Genomic DNA, 26,050 nt, shown 5'->3' on the forward strand with positions numbered 1-26,050 from the left:
AAAATTACAAATAAAATGTTAAAAAGTGTTAAGTAAAAGTTAAATTTTCTAGTCACAAAGTTTTTGGCTCAATCAAAATTTTAGCATTCCAAAATTTAGCATTTAAAATTTTAAAAAAATAATTTCAACTTGAAACCATTATGAAGTTACATGAAAATATGTATAAGTCTTTATAGTATTTAATATGGTATAATATATATTTCTAATGAAAATAAAAATTGTTATCGTTGATTGTATTTTTTCTAATTATTTTTTAATGTGGAAAACAAGATATGGTCATAACATGCTTAGGTCAGAGAATAAAAATAACAGTCAAATTAAAGTAGTTGAGGAAAAGTTCAAGAAAACAAAGATGACAACAATCAAAAACCATAAAAATTGCCAAGCATAAATCATGGATTGAAAAGGTGCAACTCATAGAGAAGATATTTAATGATCATAAAAAAGAGAGATTCAGAGAAAGAGAAAGAAGGATATCCATCAAAAGATCTTGCTAATGGCTCAATCGATATGGTTCTCCTTTTACAGTGGAGCTACGCATAGGGTCAGAGAAGGGTTTAAACATTTTTGGACAGTGTAATAAAACCCTCCAAACTGAAATCGCACCTAGAAAAAATAATCTTTCCAAAAAAAGTTCTTTTTAAAACTCTAAGTTTAAAAGTGGTAGTTGCACCAATTTCACTTTAGTGCCCCTAGAGGCCTCTATAGCGCAGTTAGCCGCTTTTGTAACAGGATGTTTGTCAGTGTATTTATACTCTAAGGATCTTAATCAATAGATCTATAAAGATAAGGTTCTTCTTAGAACAAAAGTTTCTCATGGGTCTAGGGAAGGTTTGAATAGATATTTTGGGAGTACCATCGCCCTCCAAGAGAAATAACCCTCGGAAAAAAACATACAAATATTTATATAGAATATAAATATATTAGAAAATCACCAAACCTTTATATAAAAAAATATATTTTGTATTTTTCAAGCGGGACCAAGTCGTATAATAGCTGCTCTTTGAAAAATGGGGTCACGTCTATTACACTTATAAAAATCATTTTGTTGGAAATTTTCTATGTATACAATTTTTAATGTTTATATAAAGAAAACAACATTTATAAATAATTAATAAGGACATCCTTATCCTTACCCCACTAACGACGACATTAGCGTAAAATTGGAGAAAGCAGACAGAAATAGTTGAGGAGGGCGCCGTAAGATGTCTCGATACGTCAAGTAACCCCCTTCTCTTCCTCTTTACCCCTTCTCTCTACCTTCTCTTTTCTTCCCAAAATATGAACACCAACTAAGACAAAATTATACCAAAAGTTTGTATCATGTATGAGAAATAAATCAGAGGCAAGTTATTTTTTTAAGACAACATATTATGTAAATTAAATGTTTTCTAGATAGCCAGATAAAAACCGATAATACTTCTACTTACATTACTTTATACAATACAATTTTTTTATTTCAAGTGAAGGGAAGAATGAAGCTATTTGATAAAACACAACCCATAAGATTCTAAGAGACACATCAATACACAAATAAATTGAATTTCAGATTCACCTGTTACCCAAAGAAATATGGTATTCTATGAAAGGGCTAAGGTTGGCAACTTACAACCACTCCATTCCCCTTTCCACATTCCTAATATCCGAACAAAAGTGCCGCCAGAAATTGTACGCTCTCATTTTACGGTTTATGAGTAAAAGAAATAAAACTTCTTGCCTTTTGATATAAAAATCAAAATAATAGGATTATGAGAAAAATTTTGAGAATTTCCATATATTGCGGATTTTGAATAAAATTAATGCGGGACCGCTGGTTGTTTTATCTTCTTTCTGCTGTACACACACACCCTCACACACACACTGTACACAGCTGAGCTGCTGCACCTTGACTTCTCATATCATACGGCCGTGTTGTCTCGTCGTGTCGTGAGTGATTGCTGTTTCTATGAATATAAATCATAAAAATCAGAATTAAGTGTATCTCCAAGTAGCCTGATTTTTCAATGTGACGGGGGATCTAAGATTCTTTATGCTCCAAAGTGAGCCTTCCTTCCTTACTTGCTCTTACTCTCTTTCTCCTTGCTATCAATCTATCCCTACTTTCCTCCCTTTCCCTACCCTGAATGGCTGGTCTCTAGGGGGAAGTGTTGGTGGGGGAGGAAGGGGAAGTACAGAGGCTGTACTACCCCATACCCTTTTCAGAGGATAAATAAACGGAAAAAGTCTTCTCTTTTATGTTACACCCCTTTTTCCTTCCTATTGATATGAGCCACTCACACACACACACAAATGTACACCGACATACGCACACACACAAAATTCATTTTTCTGTGTGTGTGTGTAAAGTGTATCAGTGGGTGAAACAATTTTGATAATTGTAAAAAAGTGATTAAAAAGTGTATATGTTGAACTGTGGGCTCTTAAAAGCCTTCATAATTACTTGAAAGTGTCTCCAAATTGTAAAACTCTGCCTAAAATTGCTTTAAAAGTGCTAAAAATATCTTTTTTTCTATCCCATCTTGTAATATAATAGTATATACGGCCATTTTGTTATACAATATATTTTTTTTTTATAAATCTTAGACACCTATCCTGCATAGCAGCTGAGTTATTATCATTTTTACAAATGTGAATTAATTAACTTATCATATCGGATGGACAGACAGACGTACGGACAAATTCTAATTATAGAGTAGCTAGCTGTGCTGCTAAAATAAATAATTTAAAACTAAGTAGAGATAAAAATATGAAAAATGCTCTGCAAGTTTAAAAGTCCTTAAAATTTAGTGATAAAATATTATTTTTACATCTCACATTTTCTGTCTTATGTTTTATATTATAAGACAAGCCCTATTTTTAAAATGTCCTTAAAATTGATAAACATGCCGAAGTTAGCGTAGCACGCTATTTAGTTGAAATGAAGTATTGAAATTTCAGCTGATTTTTAATCGATCACAACACGTGACTTACGTACAGTACACTTTTTAAAAAATAATTTTATTTTTTTAAAAACTTAAATCTGCAAATATATAAAGTAGTGATTGTCTATCAATTTTGCTAACCACTGAATCGATTGAGTTCACCGTTTCAGGGCAGCTTCACTCCCATAATAGGGAGTCCCTATTCGGTTATGGTATTTTTACTAAAGCCTTTTGGGACAGTTTTATGCTATTTTTTAGAACACAAGGGCGCTGTAGCTAGGTTGTTTGTTGTTTTTATAAAAAAGTTTTTACTAGTTTGTCAATGACGTACAGATGTACATTCATGTTTTAGAGCCCTAATTACAGAGATGTTCCGCTACTTTTGTTAATGAACTATTATTTTTAAAATAAAAAAGTATTTATACGTACCTAATTTATTTTTATAAATTGCACATTTTTTCCGAATTAAATATTTTACTGCTTTTTTACTACAAATTTTATTATCCATGTCTTGTAAGATCTAGTTTTCTCTTCAATTATGCACTTATTTAAAAATTCGTTGGTAGATTTATTTGTCACCAGTTTTTGCAAGCGGCTAAAAATAGCCCAAACCCTCCCAAAAACTTTATTCAATATATAGAATAGCCTAAAGCAATCCTGAGAACTATCCCTGAAATTGAGAATTTAGCGTTATAGTATTTTATAGATTTAGTGAAATTGCTGCAAAGTTTTGGGGGGCATGACATGAGACCTTAACCCTTAAAGTTAACTTGAAGCCATAGGGAAGTTAGTTTATCTAGGTGTAGAATATTATTACCAACCACATTAAGAAAAATTTTATTAAGAAAAAATATAGCTAGAGCAAAATTATTTTGAAAATGATTTATTATAGAATTCAATAGGCTAAAAATAAGGATGACAACATCTAAAAGCGAATCTTAACTAATCAGACGGACTAAGAAACTTTTAATCGAATTGAGATTTGGTGTAAAAATTAAAATAATTCAAAATCTGAGGAATTTTTTTTATACCTATTTGCATGGTAGGTGGGTACCTATTTAATGTTTCCATGTAAAAAATAATAGAAATATCTTTATATAAAATCAAAATGTTTAAAATAGAAATGCAGACGTTTTGCTTACTACCATAGGGCTGCTAAGTTTTCCAAATTGTACCTAAATTATTATGTTAAGTTTTAATTCGATGGGACAATTCTAACATGCATTAATTAACAATCAAATCTTTCCCTTTTGAACGGACGTACGAAACTATGCTAATTAAAAGAAATCTTAGCTTTACAAAATAATACCTAAGTTGTGTAATAAACAAGGGTGACAACATCCATAAGTAGCGAAGCTTAAGTTATGGATGGATATCCGGAAAAAAACTAGAGCAGTTTCATAAAAAAAACTAAAAAATCACGAAACCTCTTAAGATTTTATAACGTGAAAATCTAAATCGATCTATCACCTCAACCAATAAGCAAATGATAATCTTAATAAAATTTTGTGGGGATATGTAAATTGTGAACTTATTTAATCCATAAAAATATCAGCCTTCTATCCAAATAGGAATAAAGAAAATCATGAAAACTTAAAAATCTAGGAATCGAATTAGCACCCCAACCAATAAGCAAATCTCGATAAAAACTAGATAAAGTATTCAATCCCTGAAAATTTCAGCTGTCTATTTTGAATAGGAGTTGAGAAAATCATAAACTTAAAAATGTAGGAATCGATCTAGCACATAAACCAATTGACGAATCTTAATGAAACTTGGTGAATGTTAACATATTTAATCCCTGAAAATTTCACTATCTTTTAAAGGAGCCGAGAAAATCCCGTTTCCCCCTTTCTGTCTCTGATAGACGGACATTTCAAATTATAAAGTAGCTTCGCTACTCATACTAATAATAAACAAGATGTGCTGACTTTCATAAGGATTTTAGAACGGCTATTTTGTCCTTTACGATCATAGCGATAACTAGTGGTTGCCCGCGCCCCTAGCATCTAGAGACTATCCAAAGGAATAGATATACGTCGTGAAAAAGCCTATAACTATCCTAAAATTTAAATCTGAAAGGTCAAATGTTATCCCGAGACTCGGATAAAGTTTCCTCAATCAGTTCAGTGGTTAGCGACTCAGTGACCTCTTTATATAACGCTATGCTTTTTAAGCAGATTGATATTTAATTTAGTACCTACAATAAATCCTAGGTATAGAGTAGCTGCGCTTTTAAATATGACAGCGATATATTTGTAGTATATTTTCATCGAGGCTTAAAATTTCCATGACGCACTAAAAGCGTATCTATGGACAATCTTTTTTTTCTAACCCCTTCACTTTTTTTCTCTCTGAATATGACGCAATTTTTTGTCCATTTTGATTTATGCAGGGATTGTTATTTCCTTGAATAGAAGAAGTAGAATATATGTGTGTCTGTATCTATAGATCTCGCAAACCGCTTGACTGATATAGATATTGTTCTCCTTTAATGGGAAGCATTTTTACACTTCACCTTGTGGAGCTATCCTGTAATATAAAAAAGTAAATTTTCTTTTCTCTGAAGCTAGATATCTCAAATGTTGATTGTTGGGTTGTGTTGCCTTTTTTCTGGAAAGCTTTTTTTTCTTGGGGGTGATTTTAAGCTGTTTTCCTGACCTCACCGCAATTCTATATTGGCAAAGTAACATGTCTTGTTAATGTAGTAGCTAAAATCTAAATACCTACCTATTTATTTCAGATAGCCAATAATATAAATATTGTGGAACTATTTAGTTGAAGTGATTAGTTTAGTCTTAGTGAGTGTGTGTCAGAGGGGTAGATAACTATCTATCTATCCATAGAGTAGCTATCTATCTATCTTTATAGCTAGACCGACCACCCGCCTGACAGAGCATGATTGGATAATATTCAACACACACGCCCACACACACACACCTTCATCTATTATTTGGATTTAGGTAGGTACCTACTATTTTTCTATCTTTCTACATGCTTTATCTCTTAAATTACGTTTGATTATCTTAAGTTAATAATTTTACGGCATGTGTCCCATTAAGAAATTTCCTCAAAATATATTTTCTTTTATGAAAGATTCTATAGAAATTCAATCTTTTTAAAGAATGGAATTTTTAATTTAAAGTACATGTTTTGTTTTTCTTTTAATTAACTTTAATATATACCTATCTATGTATTTTCTATTGGACTGTTATTTAACTCTAATAAGAATTTATGTTTGTATGTACCTATATATTTCTATTTATTTTTAAATGGATATCAGTCTGGTTAGATAAAGGGATAAGATAAGATGCAACCATATATTAGATAAAAAATATATACCAACTCCTTCTTATATACCTCTTGGTAAGGTTGATAGCAACGTAGGACGTTGGTCTCAAGGCACTAACGTCCTTATAATGGAAATTCTAACCGTGCATGCTAATGAGTTACGCCTGTTTTGGGCCTAGACATTCCCCCTGTTACTATAATTGTCGCGCAACTGACATAGCAACAGTGGGTGCTACTTATAAAGTCTTTCGTTATGACGATATTATGGCAGCCGTGATTTTAACGCATCACCTACCCAACTAGCAGCGAATGTACTAAGTGTTACGCTTCATTCGCTGGTTGCTCATTATGACAAGGAGCTATTATAGTTTATCTTATGCCATGCAATGACAGGTGTCCTAAGCAAGCACCCTAACCACCTATCAGAGAACTGATACCTTAGAATTAGTTTATTTAAGTTTTTGTCATATACCTGTTGCCAGTTTCTTTTTCTTGTTTATTTCTTATTAATACCTTCTTATTGTAGAAACACACAATTTTAAAGTATAATTCGAAGAAGGGAATTAAGCCAATTTTTTTTATATTGAACCTGCGATTTTACGGTATAAGACAATGGTGGATGAATTAATGTACAACCATGATAATGATAAACAGTATCACACTTCTGTAGATTAAAATTATTGGTGGAAAAGTATTGACACTGCTAGTTTGAACCAACCGATAAAGATTTGATTAAAGGACCCAAAGATTTTAGGCTAACTATTGAGAGAACGTTCTAATAAAACTTTGAATCTTCTTCAAAATGCTATAGTTAAAAGTAGTTTAAAAGTAAATAAACTGCACTTGTTGGAATCATCTCTTTAAATGTGTTCAGTAAGATCTTGGTCAATCCTGTAAATCTAAGTTAATTGTTATATTCTTTTATTCATAAATCTTTTTGACAAAAGAAAATAGATAATAGGTTGTCTAACTAGATAAAGAAATTAATGGCGGTTTCCCTTTAGCTGTAAGTTGAGCACAATTGGACTCTTTGAATAAATATAATTTTGATAGGTTTTAATTTAGGATAGGTTATTTAGGGTTTGTTAACCCCTCTGAAACTTTGAAACCACTTAATTTACCCCCTCAAAGCTTTAAAACCCTCTATCCCTCCCCCTTCCATCTAAAAAAAAGCTTGGACGTCATTGTCCGCAGGGTAGTATTTATTTGGTTAATAAGGTTGTATAACAAGTGTGGGAGGGGGGGAATTGATTCTCTTATTAAGTTATTTTTGAAAAATTATTTTCAATATTGTTACAAAATTCTTTAATTATGTATTCATATATAAATTCAATATGACAAGGATCTAAAAAGAGCACAGCATACCCTTCTGAGAAATCGTGATTATTAAATAACATTGACGTATAAATATAGTTACAGGTCTGCAGACTTTCTCTAGAGTAGCTATATAGTATGGGGGATGCCTTGGCCTAAAAACAGGCGCAACTCACTACCATTTACAGTTAGGACTTTTCAGACAAAGGTCTTGCAATCAAAGGGTTGGTTGTCTGATGGGCAAATGGACGCTTTACACCGTAATCATAGGGCTTAGAGCTGACAACCCTTTCCCTTATCCACTAAAAAGCCACATTGTTACAGGAATATTGACAAAGGTCAGCGGCCTATGCCCCCCCTTTGGAGTGAAAACGGCTTGTTACTGTATACTTTATGATTTCTTGAATCAGTGAGAATCCTAGGCGTTTGGATGAGGGTGTCGAAACCCCTCTTAATTGAGGAAGCCTGTTTTGTTTTCATCCTCCTACAAAACTGAGCATGCACTGGTCTTAAACCTTGTTAATTTTAAAGACAAATTGCTTCGTTTTCTTGCAATTTTTCTTATAGCCTGCTAATTTTGCTGTCATTCAATGGCTTAAAACATAATTTTGACATATGGGTAGAAATATACTCCCTCCACCGCCCTCAGACCAATTTTATATATTTAAATAAATAAGAATATTATGTTTGTGTGAGACAATCAGCTGATTATAGAGAAGCTGCGCATCTTATAATTGAATACATGAAAGAATTTAATAAAGAACTGTATTTGAATGGAAAATGTATTTAATAAAGATAATAATCTAAAATCTTAATGTTTTAATAAAGGTTTACTCCTTTTTAATAAAACTAGCGGCTTCGCCCCTAGCTTCTAGGGGGTTTGCCCCATGAGGTAATTTAAAAAAAAATTTATTTGTTGGGGTGTCCAACCCCCCAAGAAAATAGCTTGAAACCACCACAGGACCAATAGGTATATACCCTGAAGAGTAGAATCCGATCGGGTCTGTGGTTACCGAGATCTTAAGTGACAGACGGACAGACCTCAAGCTACTTTGTATTATAGATATAATACATAATATGAAAGTAATGATGTATGTTAAGAATAAGGGGGAGGGGGGGAAGGTTATTTCTTTTTTAATTGTGTCAAAAGTAACCTAGGCTACCACAGATTTTTCTGAATCTTGGAAATTCTAAGATATTTATTTTGATAGGTATAGATAGATAGGTATATTACTTTTTATTATCGAATATCTGGAATACGTAATGTTTTGGCTTAAAAATAGATAGTCTCAGTCAGTCAGCTGATATGCATTCCCCCCCACCTCCTTGTAATCTTTCCCCTATTGGGAAATATTCCCCTTATGTCATACCACCTCCCCCTTCCCCCCTGATTCCCGGTTTTGTAAAAGTTCTCTGTATTTTTGTAAAGTCTCGAGGGAGTGGAGTGGGGGAGGGACGAGAAACGTCATAATGTAAAGAGCTTAATATTTCATTGTATTTATTTGTAGTATATATATTATTCTTATATATAGAATAAATGTGCATATTTTGCATATTGTATATCTAAACTTCTTATTTTTATCTTTTGAAATATGTGAGAAAGATACTTATATTTATTTGAAATCATATCCTTATTTAGAATTATGGTGAATTTTAACTTGAGGATAGGTTAGGTAGGGCCCAAGAAAGAAAACTCAGCAGGCTTGGGTATAGGTTATTGGCAATATAATATAGCGAGTTGTTAAGTATCCAGAATTCTTTAGGGATAAGACAATAGACGATAAATAGATTTACATCTTCAATCAATCAATCAAAATTTACCAGTATATTAACAACCTAATGTGCCCTCCCTCCCTTTTATGTATCTCGTCCTCATACATGCTTGTATTAAATCTGTAGTAAGAAAACTCCTTGACACCTTGCAGGAATGAAAATTGCATTGTCATTGCATTCCCTAGCTTTATAATTGAGTTATAAAAGAATTTCCCACTGTTGCCTTTGTAATAAGGTTTATTTGTCTGTCAATATATTGCCAACCACTGAACCAATCGAGTTCTCCATTTAAAAGATGCTTTCTATGTGTCTTGAAGCTTTGGAATAGTTTTAAGCTATTTATTGAACTCCTAGGGGTGCATCTGCTATTAGTAAAAATAGGAGGAGTGACTTGTTTATAAACATGTGCAATTCATCACCATTCACAGTTAGAACTTCAGCATAAAAAATCGTGCAATCAAATGGTTGGTTTTATATTTAATTTTGCTGTAGATAGACGTCTTAACGTTTTGTAGTCTGTTGTTGAGATTACTTTTACTAAAATCTTTAGTCTGCTATGTTCTTTTTTTTATTGTCATTACAAAATGTGTAAAAGATTACTCATTTAACCCTCCTGGGTTCGCAGAATTTCTATGTACTAGCGGCTACGCCCCTAGAGGCCTCTAGTGGCACTTTGAATGTTCTTTTTATTTAAAATATTTAATTAGAGAAATAATTGGTTTATGTTTCGTTTAAGTCTCTTTTTTGGGAAGGGGTAATATTTTTCTAGGGGTGATTTCTCATGGGAGGGTGGTGGTACCCTCCCCAAAAATAGTTATAAACCTTCCCAGGACCTATGAGAATCTACCCTGTAAAGGAGAACCCGATCGGTTCAGCAGTTAGTGAGATCCTTCGGTACAAACACACAGACATCCTGTTACTTTAGTATAAGGATTTGCCTGTTTATTTTTATCTTTTTACTGTAACAGAAGAAAAATACGCTGAATATTTATCATTTAACTATTTTAACATCCAGAACTCTGTAGAATATATCCATCTATCTAATTTGTTTGTGAACTCCCTAAAGTTTAAAGTAAACAAATAACAATCAAAGAATTGACATAAGAATTACAACAATAGACTGAGATTAGACTATTCATTTACATAAAAGATCTAGACAGAAAAGGATTTACTTCTTTAATCTATAATACAAAGTAGAACTCTGTCTGTCCGTCCGTCTGTCCCTTAAGATCTCTGTAACCACTGAACCGATCGGATTTTACTCTTCAGGGAATATACTTACTGGTCCTGTGGTGGTTTTAGGCTATTTTCTTGGGGGGTGGGACACCCCCGGGCCCCAACCCCTCCCAAAAACCAAAAAAATACCCCCCATTTTTTTTTTTATTTATTTAAGGAGATATTTTTTTGTAGGAGATATCCTTACGAATTTTTCCTTAACTTTTTAAATCTTCTCTTGGGGCAAAGCCCCTAGAGGCTAGGGGCGAAGCCGCTAGTCTATTATACAAAGTGGAACTCTGTCTGTCTGTCCGTCCGTCTGTCCCTTAAGATCTCTGTAACCACTGAACCGATCGGATTCTACTCTTCAGGGAATATACCTACTGGTCCTCCTGTGGTGGTTTTAGGCTATTTTCTTGGGGGGTGGGACACCCCCAAACCCCCACCCATTTTTTTTTGTTTATGGGGAAGTTCACATAAAACTACTGGCAGCAGCACCAGTAGTACTTAATTTTTTTATTTTTTATAATTACCTCTTGAGGCAAAGCCCCTAGAGGCTAGTGGCGAAGCCGCTATTTTAAGAAAAAGCAGTTAATCTATATGTAAAAGTAATAGTATGAATGTCTGTTATACCAAAAAATCTCTCTAACCGCTTGATTGATACGGTTATCCATTAGTGAAGCTTTTCATCGGTCCAGGGAATTTTTTTACTATTTTTTTTTGGTGGGGGGGGGATGTCACAATTTTTTCCCTCTGTTCCTAGCTCTTAACAATCTTACTATCAATTAACCTAGTAAGTATTGGAGGAGTCTTATCTATCTAGTAATAATAAGTCTATTATTCTAACACAACATACTCAAACAATAACAGCCGCATAGAAAAATAATAGAAATTTTGCTTTAGTGTATAAAAAACGTTTTTATGCTTTTTGAGTGTTTTTTTACCTCAATTTTAGCATCTTACGATAGCTTTTTTGCCAAAATATTTTTATCAGGTTAAAAAAATGAACATTTATTGTCATTTGTTCTAATGGCTATAGAAGATTGTCGTCAATGTCGTTTGGGTGGATTTGGTTTGGGGTTCGTCATTTTAACTAGCTACAAGATTCCCTTTTAAAGAGTTCAGATAATCTGGTGGTAGATCAAAGTAATAATAAATCTATTTGTACTTAACTGTTATTTAATTCTCTTAAAGTACCTTAGTGGATAAATATTGAAAATACTTATTTAGAATAACTCAGGGAGGTAAAGGAAAATGGCGTGATATAAATTAACCTTATCTTATAGGTATCATAGGTATCTTATATTTATCATATATAGGTATCATATTTAAGGCAGAATTTAAAACACAATTATAATATAAATTAAGTTATCGTCCATTGTCTTATCCTTCTAGTAACTTGACCATAAATCTAAAATTGAATGTCTAAGCTTTCAGGGAGTAAGGGAGGGGACAATGGGCAGGGCAGTTAATTCAATTTTATAGTTGTGACCCTTTAAGGTTGAAAACCCAGATATTTCCAGAAAAAACAAGTATTTGCAATATAGCAACCTTTAGTGGAAATTTTTGACTTTTTGAATTGTTTTTAATTCGAAATGCACCATCCTTTAACTGATGCTTTACTACAAGCCTTTGATTCTAGAGATCAAAACCCTTGTTTACAATTCATTTCCATAATTGTTATTATTTGAACTTTGGAAAATTAAGGAAACATACCTACCATTTTACTTTTACAACATCTTTTACCCAAATTTTTTTATTGTATTTATTAAAAAGCTTAGACATGAAAAAGCCTTTAAATAATTATATTACAAAACTTACTAAAACAATTACCTTCCTACAGAACTTTTAACTCAAGTTATTTTATTTAACAAAATAAAAATGAGATACCTTGCGTCAAAATTTCATACATAAATAAAATAGTTGAGAACATAAGTACATCTTAATTTTAAAGATCTTAAGGTTTAAGTAACATATCTTAGGATAACTGGTAGCTTCGCTCCTAGCATCCAGGACAGAAAAATAAAATAACACCATCTTGAGATTTTAATGATAAACAAACCTTGAACAACTCAGGACTTCGTGAATTTTCCCTAAAATTTTGAAATTAATCGGATCATTAATTACAGAAATATTAAGCTAAAGACAAAAAACTTTTTCCTTTACATTAAATCAACAAGAAACATCTAACATGTCTAAAGTAACGAAAAGAGCTAACCGTTACGGACGTACAAATGTGCGGGACCTAATTATAGGAAGGCTTTGCTCATAATAACTAATAATCTTAATATAATTTCTTTCTACAACGCACTAATCGGAATGAATTAACATTAAACAAGAATTAGACATAAAAAATGTAATGATTCAATTTACAAAATAATTTTCAATATCAAAATATTCTGTCTGCTTGTTATTGTTTATCTTTTTGTTGACGCGCTAGTTTGCCGCGAGATTATGCATGATTTTGCGTGACGTCATTCATAATTGGTCCCCAAGATTGGTTAGAAACTGCTAAATTCTTGCATGTTCCCTTTAAGCCAGTCCCCGAAGTCTGAGACTCCTAAAAATTGAATATTCGATCCATTGTCCCCTCCCTTACTCCCTGCTAAGCTTTTCAATTATTACAACTTACATTCAAGCATTAATCAATTACAAAATTCAAGCGCAGCTTTTGCGTTAGAAGGCACACGCTTATTATCATATATAGTTGCATGGTGTCTTATATCTGGTTTATTGTGGTGGATTTCCTATTGGGATATAGGGGTTGGGGGCTAGATGGTTCTAATTTTCAATGGATTTTTGAGGGAAAGCAGCACTAGTTTAATGCTTTTTGGGGCATTGTAAACTAAGTTTTGAAACTTTTTCAGTATTTCCAAATGTAGCATAAAAAGTGTGATATATTTATGAGGATATTCCATGGGACGGGGGCATTTTTTCTGTTAAAAAAATCTTTGAAAGTCAAAACTTCATTGTTCAATTATCAGGCATCGTAAGGGATAGGTCAATGGACAATATATTGATGCACATCCCAATGTAATATTACTACTAATTTTGAAGTTAAAAATTAATGGTTAAAAAGTTTGGTCACTTCTAGTAACAACCAACCAAGAAAAATTTAACGAAAGTACCCCAAGTTATGAAAATATTAACTGAGTTTATTTTAATATATAAAAAACTTTGGTTACTAGCATGATTTAAAGTCCACTATCCCCTCCCTTCCTGGTTATGTGAAAATTAATTTTTATACCCCAATATTTGCAAGCTTAGAGTGAAGTTTATTATAAAAATTGTTCCTCTCCAACTATGTTACTAACTAAAGACAGACATATATGCGAATTTCTGTTTAAAATCTTAAAGCTTAAATACGTCATAAAATTGTTAAGAAGCAAAGCTTTTCTATATTTATAATTAGTCATTAAACCCCTTTAACGCCAACTTGAAATAATGTAGAATCTGCTATAACTTTCATTTAGTTCAAAATTAGATTTTTAAAAGCGAAGCTCTTCTATAATTAGGGTCCGTCCGAGATAGTTCGATTTTATTCATTAATTTAGGCATGTTAGAATTGTCCTATCGTTTTCAAACTTTGCATGGCAATTCCTGTAGTAGTTAGGTACGATTTAGAAAGCGTAGCAACTCTATAATCGTTACCAGAATGTCCGTACGTCCATTTTAAACATGTTGATTTTTTTACTTATTTAATAACAACTTTTTATGTGATAAAAATATCCGATTGATCTGATTTTTTTATTACTGATTCCTATTACAATAAGGTACAATACTATGAGCGAAGCATCTCTATAATCAAGTATTAAAAATGTCAGTATGTCCTTAAACAGAATTCTGTATTTAAGAAGTTTTGCAACAAATTTACGTATAATTTTGTCAAACCTTATATTTTCATATTTTGTATATTCAGTTCTGACACTCAACAAAAGTTAATGTTCGTCTGTCATATTGTTTCAGAGCTTCGCTTTTATGGATGTTGTCATCCTTGTTTATTAAATAGGTATGTGATCGTACTGTTAATTGTTATATTTTTGTGTGTTATTTAATAGTTAATTATGTATTTACTTGTTTGTCAATTTTAAATTACATTTTCAAATATGAGATAATATTAATGCACTCTTTGCGTAATAAATAGCGCAGCTAATCTACAATAAGTGTTATTTTTCTTTAACTTTCATTCATAAACATAAGGTCAGACTTTGACAAACCTCCCAAAAAGTCCGTGCAACTTTTAGTATACTCATCACTTAAGTTCAGCTAATAATAACACCGAGCTAATAAAACATATTAATTTAGATCATCTTAATTATTCATATAAAAAAAGAAGGAGGAGGTCTTTAGTCAGTTTTTTGATTTCACCTAAAGATCCGTTATGGTTCTACTTTACATAAGTCGGGTCGGGAGGTTGGTAAAAAAATCTCCAAAAAAACACCAATTAAATAACATACGCAAAAATAACATTAAAATATTGTATGCATTGAAGATTTTCTATATTTATATATTTTATACATCTATGGGAAACCAACACATTTTATCAATATTAACATTTACAAAAATAAATTGATATTTTATATGAATAAAAATGCTTAAAAAAATAAATGAGGTTTCCCCTAAAGTGCATTGCCGAGCACAGAAAAACCTGCATCATATTGCATTGATTTATATTTCAGGTGGGAGGGGGGAAATATGATCTTGTGTTTTGGTTAGGTTAGGTTATATTGGGTACAGGATAGCCCCGCAGGGTTAGGGCATTATGTATGGATAAGTCAATATGGTTATCATTTATTTCCTAGCTTTTAATTTGAAATTATTTGAAGATATAGTATATAAAAAGATCTTTAATGTTGATACATTTTTTATATTCTTATAGATTTTTTGTTATTTTAAGAAGTTCTCTCTAATTGATAATAACAAAGTACTTGAAATTTTTTTCATTGTTTTATAATTTCTCTTAACAAGATAATATGATGGATTTCCATTGTAATTAATTTTATGGTTGACAGATTTTTATAACTATATATGAAGTATTTTGTAATTTAATGTCTAAAATTATAGCTCTTCGTTAACTAAGTATAAATAAAATAATTTTTAGATCCTTCTAACAAATTCCACAAGTTAGGAATATTTTTTTTAAGCTACTATATATTGTTTTTTTTATCTTAATTAAATGTATAAAAGAAAATTGTATAAAGGCACCCAAAGTGACTGTTTTAAAACTTTGGGTACAAGTGTAATTTATAGTCCAATGTTCCCCTCTTCCCTGAAAAATGTAAATTAAATTCAAGTATTCAAAACTAAATAATTTGACCTATATATACGTAGCAATAAATTCAAAGACATGAATCATATACTTTCAGGGATCTTAAGGGATAAGACAATTGATTATAAATTGATATACTTCCCCAATTTTGATTAAAATTACTTCTTCTAAATCTAAAAATTGTTTATTAAAAAGTTTGGATACTACTAGCTAAGAACCAAACAATAAAAATTCATTAGCCAACAAATTAGGCAAAACTTTGGGTACCAGTGAAATTTAAGTCCAATGATATGTCCCCTTTCTCCCTGTTATACTTTATACTTTCCTATATATTAATAAAAAATCATTAAAATCCAAGAAATTTCAGGAATTTACTGGATTTTTATTTTCGTGCCTTTGCATAATTTTGTCTTCGTTAATTTTCGAGGATTTTTTATCAGGTTAAAAACGTTCTTTCTTAAATGCAAAGAAAAAATACTCAATGATACTAAATTAATGGTGTTTTTTGTATTTTATTATTCTTTATTCTTTACTTAAATATTTCTTAATGTTAAGCAAAATAATAACTGCAATTAACAAGTTTACTCTTTCCTAACTTGTAGGTGAAACTCCTTGACACGGCGGTTTTTGATTGTTTTGGTTGATAACAACTGCAATTATATGGAACAGGGACACCTAATAAAAAGCTAAATGTTCTACAATCAAATATTATTTGATTTGTTAAAATTGACATTAAAATCGGATAAAGTATTAATGTTTTTTTTGGTCGAAGCATTCATTAAAAAATTGCTGGATCTATTGGCTTTAAATGGATTCTCGTATTGCTGTTAAATGATAATCGGTTTAAAAGAAAAATTATAAAACTGTTTAGATCTTATTTTTAATAATGGCGAAAAACTATAGTAAGATGCGATAAATAACTGCTATTTTTGACAGACAGTTTTATTTTTTTATATGTTATGTATATTATAAGGCCTGTTTTTCTGATATTTTTTCTGTGTCCAATGACAATTAAAGCATTAGCAGAAGGTCGATTATAAATATAAACAAGGATAACTTTCTATCATAACAAGGGAAATAAAGTGAAGGAGAAACATGTCATACATACAGAGTAGACTAAGATTTCAGTTTATTTTGAATGGTTCAGATGAATGTTTTGATATTTTCCCAACCAACCAATTAAGTTGAATGATATTGCCGTTTTTAGTTTTATGTTATACTTTCCTTGAATTGTATAGGTAAAAAATTTAGAATTAGATTGCAAGGTTTTATTGATTTTTTAATGCCATGTCTCTATAACAATTTTAGATTTTAGTGTATGTTCTGCCAAATCATTTAGATATAACTTTGGGGATTTTTTTATAGTTAAGTATATTTTTATACAAAATTGGGCGTTATCCTCTTAGAAATATTTTTTTCAATTTTGAAAATTTGAGTACCCCCCGACAGAACAACTATTTTAGGTTAGGTTAGGTTTTAGGTTAGGGAGCCGAGCGCTGCGGCTATGCAGGCAAGGTGCTCGAGCGCTGCAGCTAGTCAGGCTAGGGAGCCGAGCGCTGCAGCTAGTCAAGCTAGGGAGCCGAGCGATGCGGCTAGGCAGGCAAGGGTGCCGAGCGCCGCGGCCAGAGTTCATAGTTCTGTCGGGGGGGGGGGGGGGGGGGGGGTGGTACTTAAATTTTCAAAATTGAAAACAATATTTCTAAGAGGATACTTATTACCTCCATTGTCTTATCCTTTTAAGATCCCAACCCACAACCCCAATCTATCATTGATGTAAAAATATCCATTTTGTAAAAATTGCGGAAATTCAAAAATATTTAGTGTTTGGAAGTCGAATATTATTATATATGACATACAAAACGTAAATAGGGTTCCGTTGAAAATCCGAAACTTTTTAATTTAGTATTTGTTTGTTAGTTCGTATACAGCGATAAACATAACTTCTAGTAGTAATTCCGAGAGTTAGAAAAGTTTATACACTAGTTCTCAAAGTCTTATAATAACGTTTCCTTATTTGTCGCATTAAAAACTTTGGAGAATCATATTGATTTTGATTGGTTGGTTCATTAAGTTGAGTGTCCCGGCGTTTTAACCACTTATTGTAATCTACAGAAGGGTTAGTTTTGTGAATCATCATTGGATATGTACATCTACTCTTAGTCTATATTGATTACTCTTTTTATGTAGTAGTAAAAGTTTATGCTATGATGCAGAATAATAAAATTTCACTTAATTAAAATTATTAAAATGTTAAATACACTGATAAAAAATACTCTAAAGCATATAACGTATTGATCCAAATATCCCTAGCAACCCTGTTAGTTTCCGTAAATGGTTGAGTTATGACCTTTTTGCCACCTTTGACATTATGCTATGAGAGTACTAAACGCTAGTGTGGGTTCATTTTTAGGTTGGTTACATATTAAACTTAAATACGCCGTATGATCTTTGTTTTTGTATGTTGCTGATATATTTCTTGCTAATGAAGTGCTTGATTGCGCGGCCAAATGTTCTTCAGGCAACCAACTCTATGAATAAATGACTTTAGTCTAGAAATTTCATACGTCTACTTAGGTCCAAGCATTCCCACCTATTTTACCTATATTCGTCTTTAACGTCTTTAGTTATGACGCGGTGTGGTATTGAAAAAAGATTTGAACCTGTCACAAACCTGAATACAATCGGCGGCACTACATGTTGCGTCACAGTCTCGGGTTTGTTACATATCTATTAGAACATCTTTTAGAAAAACAAATAATTGAGTTTTTCATTGTATGTTCTAAAAGAATATGTCCACCCTAATACATAAATATGTATATAAGAAAAGTAGCTTTGTATTTGTTAGATTTGTGATACTACATAAATAACTCTATTTAAAATTCATATACACATATCATATGTTACTTTAGTCTCGCTAGCAAAGCTTTTCGGTAGTTTGTGTTGCCTTTGTTTCTGAATTATACATTGATTTTGATGAAAGCTTGTACTTTCGATTTGTAGATTTAATTACTTAAATAAGATATGTCTTTTTAACCAGCAAAATAGCCTAAAACCTGTTCAACTTCTGTTAGTTTTGATGGCACTCCAATTCACATGCATCCATCATACTTCTTTAGTATAACCTATATTAGTACATAAATGATATTTTAGTTAATAACTTCACAAGTTTATGAAGTATTTGCTTTATCGCTTATATTTACTTTTGATACATATATATTATTAAGTTAAGAATTGAAAGATAAGAGGGGTTAACCCTTTGAGTGCGAGCTGTCTCTTTTCTCTAGAAATACATTTTTAAAACTGATGTATCTAGTTCAAAGACATGTATATAGATTCTTGATACAGGAAAGTAATTTTATGAACTTGAAAAGGTGGGGGTTGCACACCCAATTAGCTCCCCTAGTTTCAAAATAAACAACATCGAGTTCTTTACTTAAAGATAAAAAGGCATATTTTGTATTAAATCATGCAATTTGTTCTTCAAGAAAGATCCTAAAATTGCGAATTTTTAGGTTCTCCATATTAATATGGTAAACTTACTTATATAAAAATTATTCTAAATATCTAAATACAGGATGCGGTTTTATCTCTTTTTCCAAACTTCCTTTTCATTACAAATGTAAAATTGACAAATAATGTAATAATGCCCGACCCACCATCTAAAGTTCAAAAGTTTAATTGGTGTTGCTTATCTTAGAGAGTTGACAAATACAATAATTTAAATCTATGTTTGCTTTTATGCAATAAATTAAGTTCAAATCAAGAAATAGTAATTAGAAATAAGTTTCTTCTTTATACATCTTAATAATCATTCAATTTATTATTCCATAAACAAACCTTTGATTGAAAGTTCTTTGTCTGAAATCGTTTATGACCTAAGGTTACTTTTTTATCGTCTTTGGTTATGACGTAGTGTCGATGAAACATCAAAACAACAAAGCCTAAAGCTAAAAGCTTGTATTCAATTGTATACGCAAAAATGAACGTGATCATCCTTGACAGTGTGTAATTCAATTTAATTTTAATAAAATGTAGTTGAATGTTAAAATAACGTTAATTAAATTAATCTCAGCTCTTACAAGAAACTTGGTTTTCTTTGAATTTCAACCCAATTATCTCTTCTTAAATTTGATATTGTAATGAATTTTTTATTTTATTAGAACATTTAATATTTTTTTGTTTTAGTGTACTATAACCAAAACATTTTTATGATATAAAAAATTGAGACACATGCCGTAATTATTTCAGTTTATTTTCTTTTTAGTTTTTCTTTATCGTTGTCTTCTATCTTTCTATTTTTATCTAGTCTAGCTATCTATTAATCTAATGTTTTTATATAAATTTCAGGTCTCTAACTGGTGTGAATAAAAGTCTGTTGGCTTGCAGCATAATAAAGACAACAAAACTGGATTCAGTAGATTAGATTAGCTTAATTATTATATATACAGGTATATTTAGTTTATGTTTATAGTTCGAAGCTACTCTACACTTCTCTATGAAATACAGAAACTGCATTAAAAAATACCTCCCATTTAATGCAAATACCAGGAAGACTAACTTCAAGGCCATATACATTATACACATCTGAAGAAAAAAAATGCGCTTGATAATCTTCCTTCCAACAGAGTCCTTGGAACTAAACCATCTGACATTGATAAAGAGAAACAATCTCTTACTAGACATGTCAGATCTCAACTTTTTCAATTAAATTGAGATGATCTGGCTTTTTTATAGCCTCTCTGTCCCTTCGATTAAAGAGCTCCTTGATGCAATGGGCGTAGCCGCTAGTTATGAAATAAATTAGCCAGTGAATTTTAATCACATGAATTGGTTGGTCTTGTTGAAACATCCTTGTGTTTTAAGCTTTATTTTGTTTTAGGTGGTTTTATTCTATTGTCTTCTTTTTGAAGCCCCTAGAGGCTGGAGTTTTCCTCGATTTGTATATCCTTAATAATCTACCTAGTAATTTTCCTTTTTTCCCGTTACAACAACCCCTGTAGATCAACCATATAATATCTATCGATCTTTATTATCCATCTATTTATCTAGCTATCCATCTATCTGTTAATTCATGCATCTCTTATTTAGAATGTCTGTGAATAATTCTGGTGCCGGGGGGGCCACGTCCTCAAATTCCACCGCCCCGACAAATTCCGCCCCCGCCGCCCCCAAAGTCAAGCAGACCACCACAGAACGTGTTATCAAAAGTAAGTGTTTTATCTATAATTCAAAGTATAACAATGTCTGTCTGTCTGTGTTTGTTTGAAGCTTAAAATCTAAGTAACCACTGAACCGATTGGGCTCTACTCTTCAGAGAAAATACCTACTGGTCCTGTGATTGTTTTAAGCCATTTTCTTGGGGGTTTGGATTCCCCCAACCCCCTAAAAAATTAAAAATATCTTTTTCCCAGAAAAAAATTTCAAATACTCTTCCTCCCCCCCCCCCCCAAAAGAAAAGATAATTTATTTTACTTTTTTCTAAATCTAAAATATGAAAAATTAGGTTGATCGAACCTCTTGGGGCAAAGGCCCAAGTGGCTAGGGGCGAAGGCGCTAGTTAGCCATAAAGTTCCAAATGTCATACGTTTGACATAGAAATTTTTCCTTATTTTAAAGAAATTGACGACGAATTGCAATAATATTTTTATTTAACATGACAATGTATTTTAGGATAGATAGATTAATATGACAATATTATTCGTTAGATAGATAATAAACTAGAGAAATTCGTGAATTAGACGTTTATGCATTTAAATTAGTTTAAAGATGCTTTAAGAGAAATATTTTTAATATAAACAGAATATATTTAATCTTATTTTGATTGTTAAAATATCGGCATTTATTATTGTGTTAGTTTACTTTACATCACAGAAACTACACCTATAGGTATACAGGGAGGTACAGAGGGGAAGGATGAAGCCTCAGTTGACCCTCAACTTTGAATTTTTAATTTAAAAGTACAAGTCAAATATTTTTTCATAGTCGAAGGATGGTGTAGGAAACCTTTGTCAAAATTGTTATAAACCTTCCTTGGACCTATTACAGACCGAGCATACAGTTACTTTTATTAAGAATTAAAAGGGAAAGTCACTTTTGATGATTTGATAATGACTCATTTGACGGAAGTGATAGTACAACTTCAATGATAAGAGTTAAAAATGAAATGATTTTATTGCATGAGAAATCTTTTTTATTCGTCAAGGAGTATCTTCTTAAATATTTATTTATATTATCTGCAGATATGTTTGCTCACTTTAAGATAACCTGTTTTAAAAAATCTTGCTAATGAAGTCCAGGATTGCTAAACTTCCTGAAGACAGCCAACCATAAGATTGAACGACCTTTGTCTGTAAGTCTTAAATGTGCCTGATAACTGTATTTGGCCAAGGCATTCCCATTGTTCTAACTTTGTATCGCGCAACTAACATAGCAGCAAAAGGAACCATTTATATCGTCTTTGTGAGGCCGAGATTCAAACCTACAATTAGACACCTAGCGAATTCGCTTCATGTTATGACACTGTAGTGGGTAATATCCTATGGTAGATGTTCTCAAGTTAATTCTAACTTTTTTTCTCAACTTTAAGTATATTTTTCTTGGTATTTACTTAGGTCCATATTTCGTTATCTGAAGGGAGGGAGAGGACAATTTAGATTAACTTAATCTACAACCCTTTTAACCACCAACCTTAATCAGACAACAAAGTCTTACGATTTTGCTTATGATTTTTGGGGAAAGATTTATTTAACGTCTAATATTCCATCCCTAAATCCACAATTATCAGATAACAGATGCCTGTAGGTTGATGCGATGCTTGAAGATGGTTTATTACAATCGAAATATCTCTAAAACTCTTCCTTGTTAAATTTTCATAACTCCTACTATTTTTTAACTATCCAAATTTAAAAATTAAAAATCGATAACTAGATTGTCTTCGTGAACTTAAAATGTAATTTGAGACCTTTTTAATTTTTTTTAATGATAGTTGTTTTAATATTATTACTATGCTATAAATGACATAATTAGAAATAGTCAGGAACCTTTAAGGGATAAGACAATGGACTGTAAATTGATGTACATACATAACAATGATAAACAAAATTACCCTCTTTGTCTATTAAGTGATCAATTGAAAAGTTAGTAATCATGGAATTTAAATTCTCGTTTTTGAGCCAACGAATTATATAACGTTGTAAAAAATCTTTGGATTAAATAATAATTTACAACATTTCCCTCTAATATTGTATTTAAATCTAATCCTCAAAAATGTTGGGGAAAAAACCTGGGTAAAATTCTTTTTTGTTACCGAATAAAAACAAACAAACAATTAAGAAATGTCGCGTGTTGACTTTTACTTTTTTTCATTTTGTAAATCTTTCATATTGTTAGGTGAACATTATTTGTCTCTAATTTTTTGTGCTTTTAAATTTTAAATCCACAAAAACAAAATAAACAAAAAAATGAAATGCTTGATATGTTAAATTCTTTTATAGGCTTTTTTCATTTTGACATTTAGGTTTCTACATATAGATGTAAATTTTAGGTTTTTGAATATAAGTTTAATAATTTTTTCTATAAAAAAACTTACCCCTATCCAACCTTAATTTCAATAGGGGTAGGGTTTCTGTGATTGCTTGGCACGTTCAAGGAAAGCACCTTTCCATCTATTTCGATCATAATAATCCTTCCCAGAATTGAATGAGATAAAAATGCTTTGTTGTTAGGCCTTGATAAAAACGCAAGGAGAGGAGTATTTTAATTTTTCCTGCACTTTACACTTTTGACCAGTTTCACTCACGGATACAGGGATAGGCAATGGCTAATATTCAGGGATAAACGAATATGCAATGGCTAATATTCAGGGATAAAGGGATAGGCAATGGCTAATATTCAGGGTAAAGGGATAGGCTATGGCTAATATTCAGGGTAAAGGGATAGGCTATGGCTAATATTCAAGGTAAAGGGAAAGGCAATGGCTAATATTCAGGGATAAAGGGATAGGTGATTGGCTAATATTCCTTGATAAAGGGATAGGCGATTGGCTAATACTCAGGGATAAAGGGATAGGCAATGGCTAATATTCAGGGATACAGGGATAGGCGATTGGCTAATATTCAGGGTAAAGGGAAAAGCAATGGCTCATATTCAGGGATAAAGGGATAGGCGATTGGCTAATATTCAGGGATAAAGGGATAGGCGATTGGCTAATATTCAGGGATACAGGGATAGGCAATGGCTAATATTCAGAGATACAGGGATAGGCAATGGCTAATATTCAGGGATAAAGGGATAGGCAATGGCTAATATTCAGGGATAAAGGGATAGGCAATGGCTAATATTCAGGGATAGGCTATGGCTAATATTCAGGGTAAAGGGATAGGCGATGGCTATTATTCAGGGATACAGGGATAGGCGATGGCTAATATTCAGGGATAAAGGGATAGGTAATGTGGGGAGATACATCTTTTGTGTTTATTATTACTCAAGTTTAGGTTATGTTTTGTACAGGGTAGCCCCGCATGGTTAGTCACTAGAAAATGCGTGAAAAATATTACCCTTTTATCTTTATTAGAAGCCAAGAAAAATAGGTTTAACAAAAGCATTACAGACGTACTACTGTCGTATCTCATGAATTACTGAATAGATGCTCTGCCTCTTACAGAGCCAACTAAATCACCTGTATTTATTGACAGCCTAGTAAATCAGAAACCCCGTAGGGGCTAACAATGTTGTTTTTGTACCTCCTCTGACATCTTTGTCTGTTCTGTTATGCGGAATGTTTACACAAATCACGTGTTTGTCAATACTCTCAAAACAAGAGCAAATTCTTAGGCTAAAAAAGTGCTATGTTGTGTGTTATTTAACAAGGATGACAACATACATAGTAAGTATACTTTAAATATTCACTTATAGACATAGTGATATATATGACTTATTATTGGGACAGGTTCGAATGGAACAGATTAAATTTAACAACTTGTAGAATTTTGATTACATAAATGTATCACTTTATATTTATTGAGAACGGATAATAAAATTTAGAGTAGCTTTGCTAGCTACTAATAAAATTAAATGAGCAATATTTTTGTTTTCATCCGATTGCACTTAAACTTTATTTTTAGCGAAGCTACTCTATAATTTACTGGGGTAAGAGAATGGACGGTAAATTTATGTACATTCTCAATAACAATAAACAAAATAATAAATAATCCCTTTTGTAGATTAAATTAGTAGAGGAAAAGTTTGGACACTTCTACTTTGGAACCAACCTATCAAAATTATATAAAAGTACCACCAAAAATTGTTTAGCCAACGAGCAAGATAATGTAGTTAAACAACTTTGGGTACCTGTGTGATTTTAAGTCCAATGTCTCCTTTTCTAGCTAAATTGTATCTTGTTTTGAGTCAATATTTTCCAGTTGACATGCTACTTGAATGTTCTCTATTAACTGATTTAAGTATAAGTGGTTTTTAAGTAAAATGAACTACCCATTAGTTGATGACTGAACCCTCACGACCCACTTGCTCTATATTTAGTATCAAATTAAAAATAGGAGATAAGGGGCCAGGGGGTGGGAATTGGCTTTGCCTTGCTTTTTCAGAACATTGTCATCCTTGTGGTGAATAATAAATTAAAAAACTTTTATGTAAAGTTTTGTTGAACAAGTAGAATTAAATTAAAATTCTTATCAGTAATTAAGTTGGAAATTATTGCTTCTCTTAATGAGTCAATTCAATTATTTTATTGTATTATGCATCGGGAGTTTTATTGGTACATTTTTAGTAGCGAAGATGCCTAATAATTCGCAATGTTTGTCAGTCAGCTATGTTTAAGGGAAAAGCCTTAGCAGGATCTTTAAATCATTTTAGTGGTGCGCCAGATCGGGGTGCGCCGAATTTCAGCTAATCACAGCGTGGCATTTCATAAAATGCTGTGCTCTCATTGGTGGAAAGTTGGCTCACCCCGATCTGGCTCACCACTAAAATGATTTAAAGATCCAGCTCTGATTTCCTCTGCTGTTATTTAAGATGGACTGCTGATTTTTTTGGGAAGATTTTTTACACCAATGAGTCTTTAGTATTTAATAGGGTTGGCAATCCGGATCCGGAATCCGCCCAATTTTGAGCCAATTTTGGAATCCGGATCCGGAATCCGTTTTTTAATAGCTGATTCCGGATTCTTAATTGGTAGGCTAAAATTAGCGTCTTGAGTTTTTTCTTTCAACTGCCTTTTTTTGAAGGCAAAGATTATCATCATTACATATAA

At 31.9% G+C, this 26,050-nt stretch overlaps 1 protein-coding gene across 50 annotated transcripts in view; it reads left to right on the forward strand.

The window, feature by feature from the left end:
• Positions 1-5,662: 5,662 nt before the first annotated feature.
• The window catches only part of LOC145328421 (serine/threonine-protein phosphatase 2B catalytic subunit 2-like), a 74,583-nt gene continuing 54,195 nt past the window's right edge, over positions 5,663-26,050 (forward strand). For all 50 annotated transcript variants that reach the window (XM_080172072.1, XM_080172070.1, XM_080172086.1 and 47 more), the window contains exons 1-3: positions 5,663-5,884; positions 20,131-20,231; positions 20,872-20,990. In XM_080172072.1, coding sequence (XP_080028198.1) covers positions 20,873-20,990 — 118 coding nt within the window. In that variant the 5' untranslated portion in view covers positions 5,663-5,884; positions 20,131-20,231; position 20,872. The remainder of the gene's footprint in view (positions 5,885-20,130; positions 20,232-20,871; positions 20,991-26,050) is intronic.

The sequence above is a fragment of the Acartia tonsa genome, chromosome 9, assembly GCF_053477335.1.
Source record: "Acartia tonsa isolate MP-2025a chromosome 9, ASM5347733v1, whole genome shotgun sequence".
Taxonomy (NCBI): Eukaryota; Metazoa; Arthropoda; class Copepoda; order Calanoida; family Acartiidae; genus Acartia; species Acartia tonsa.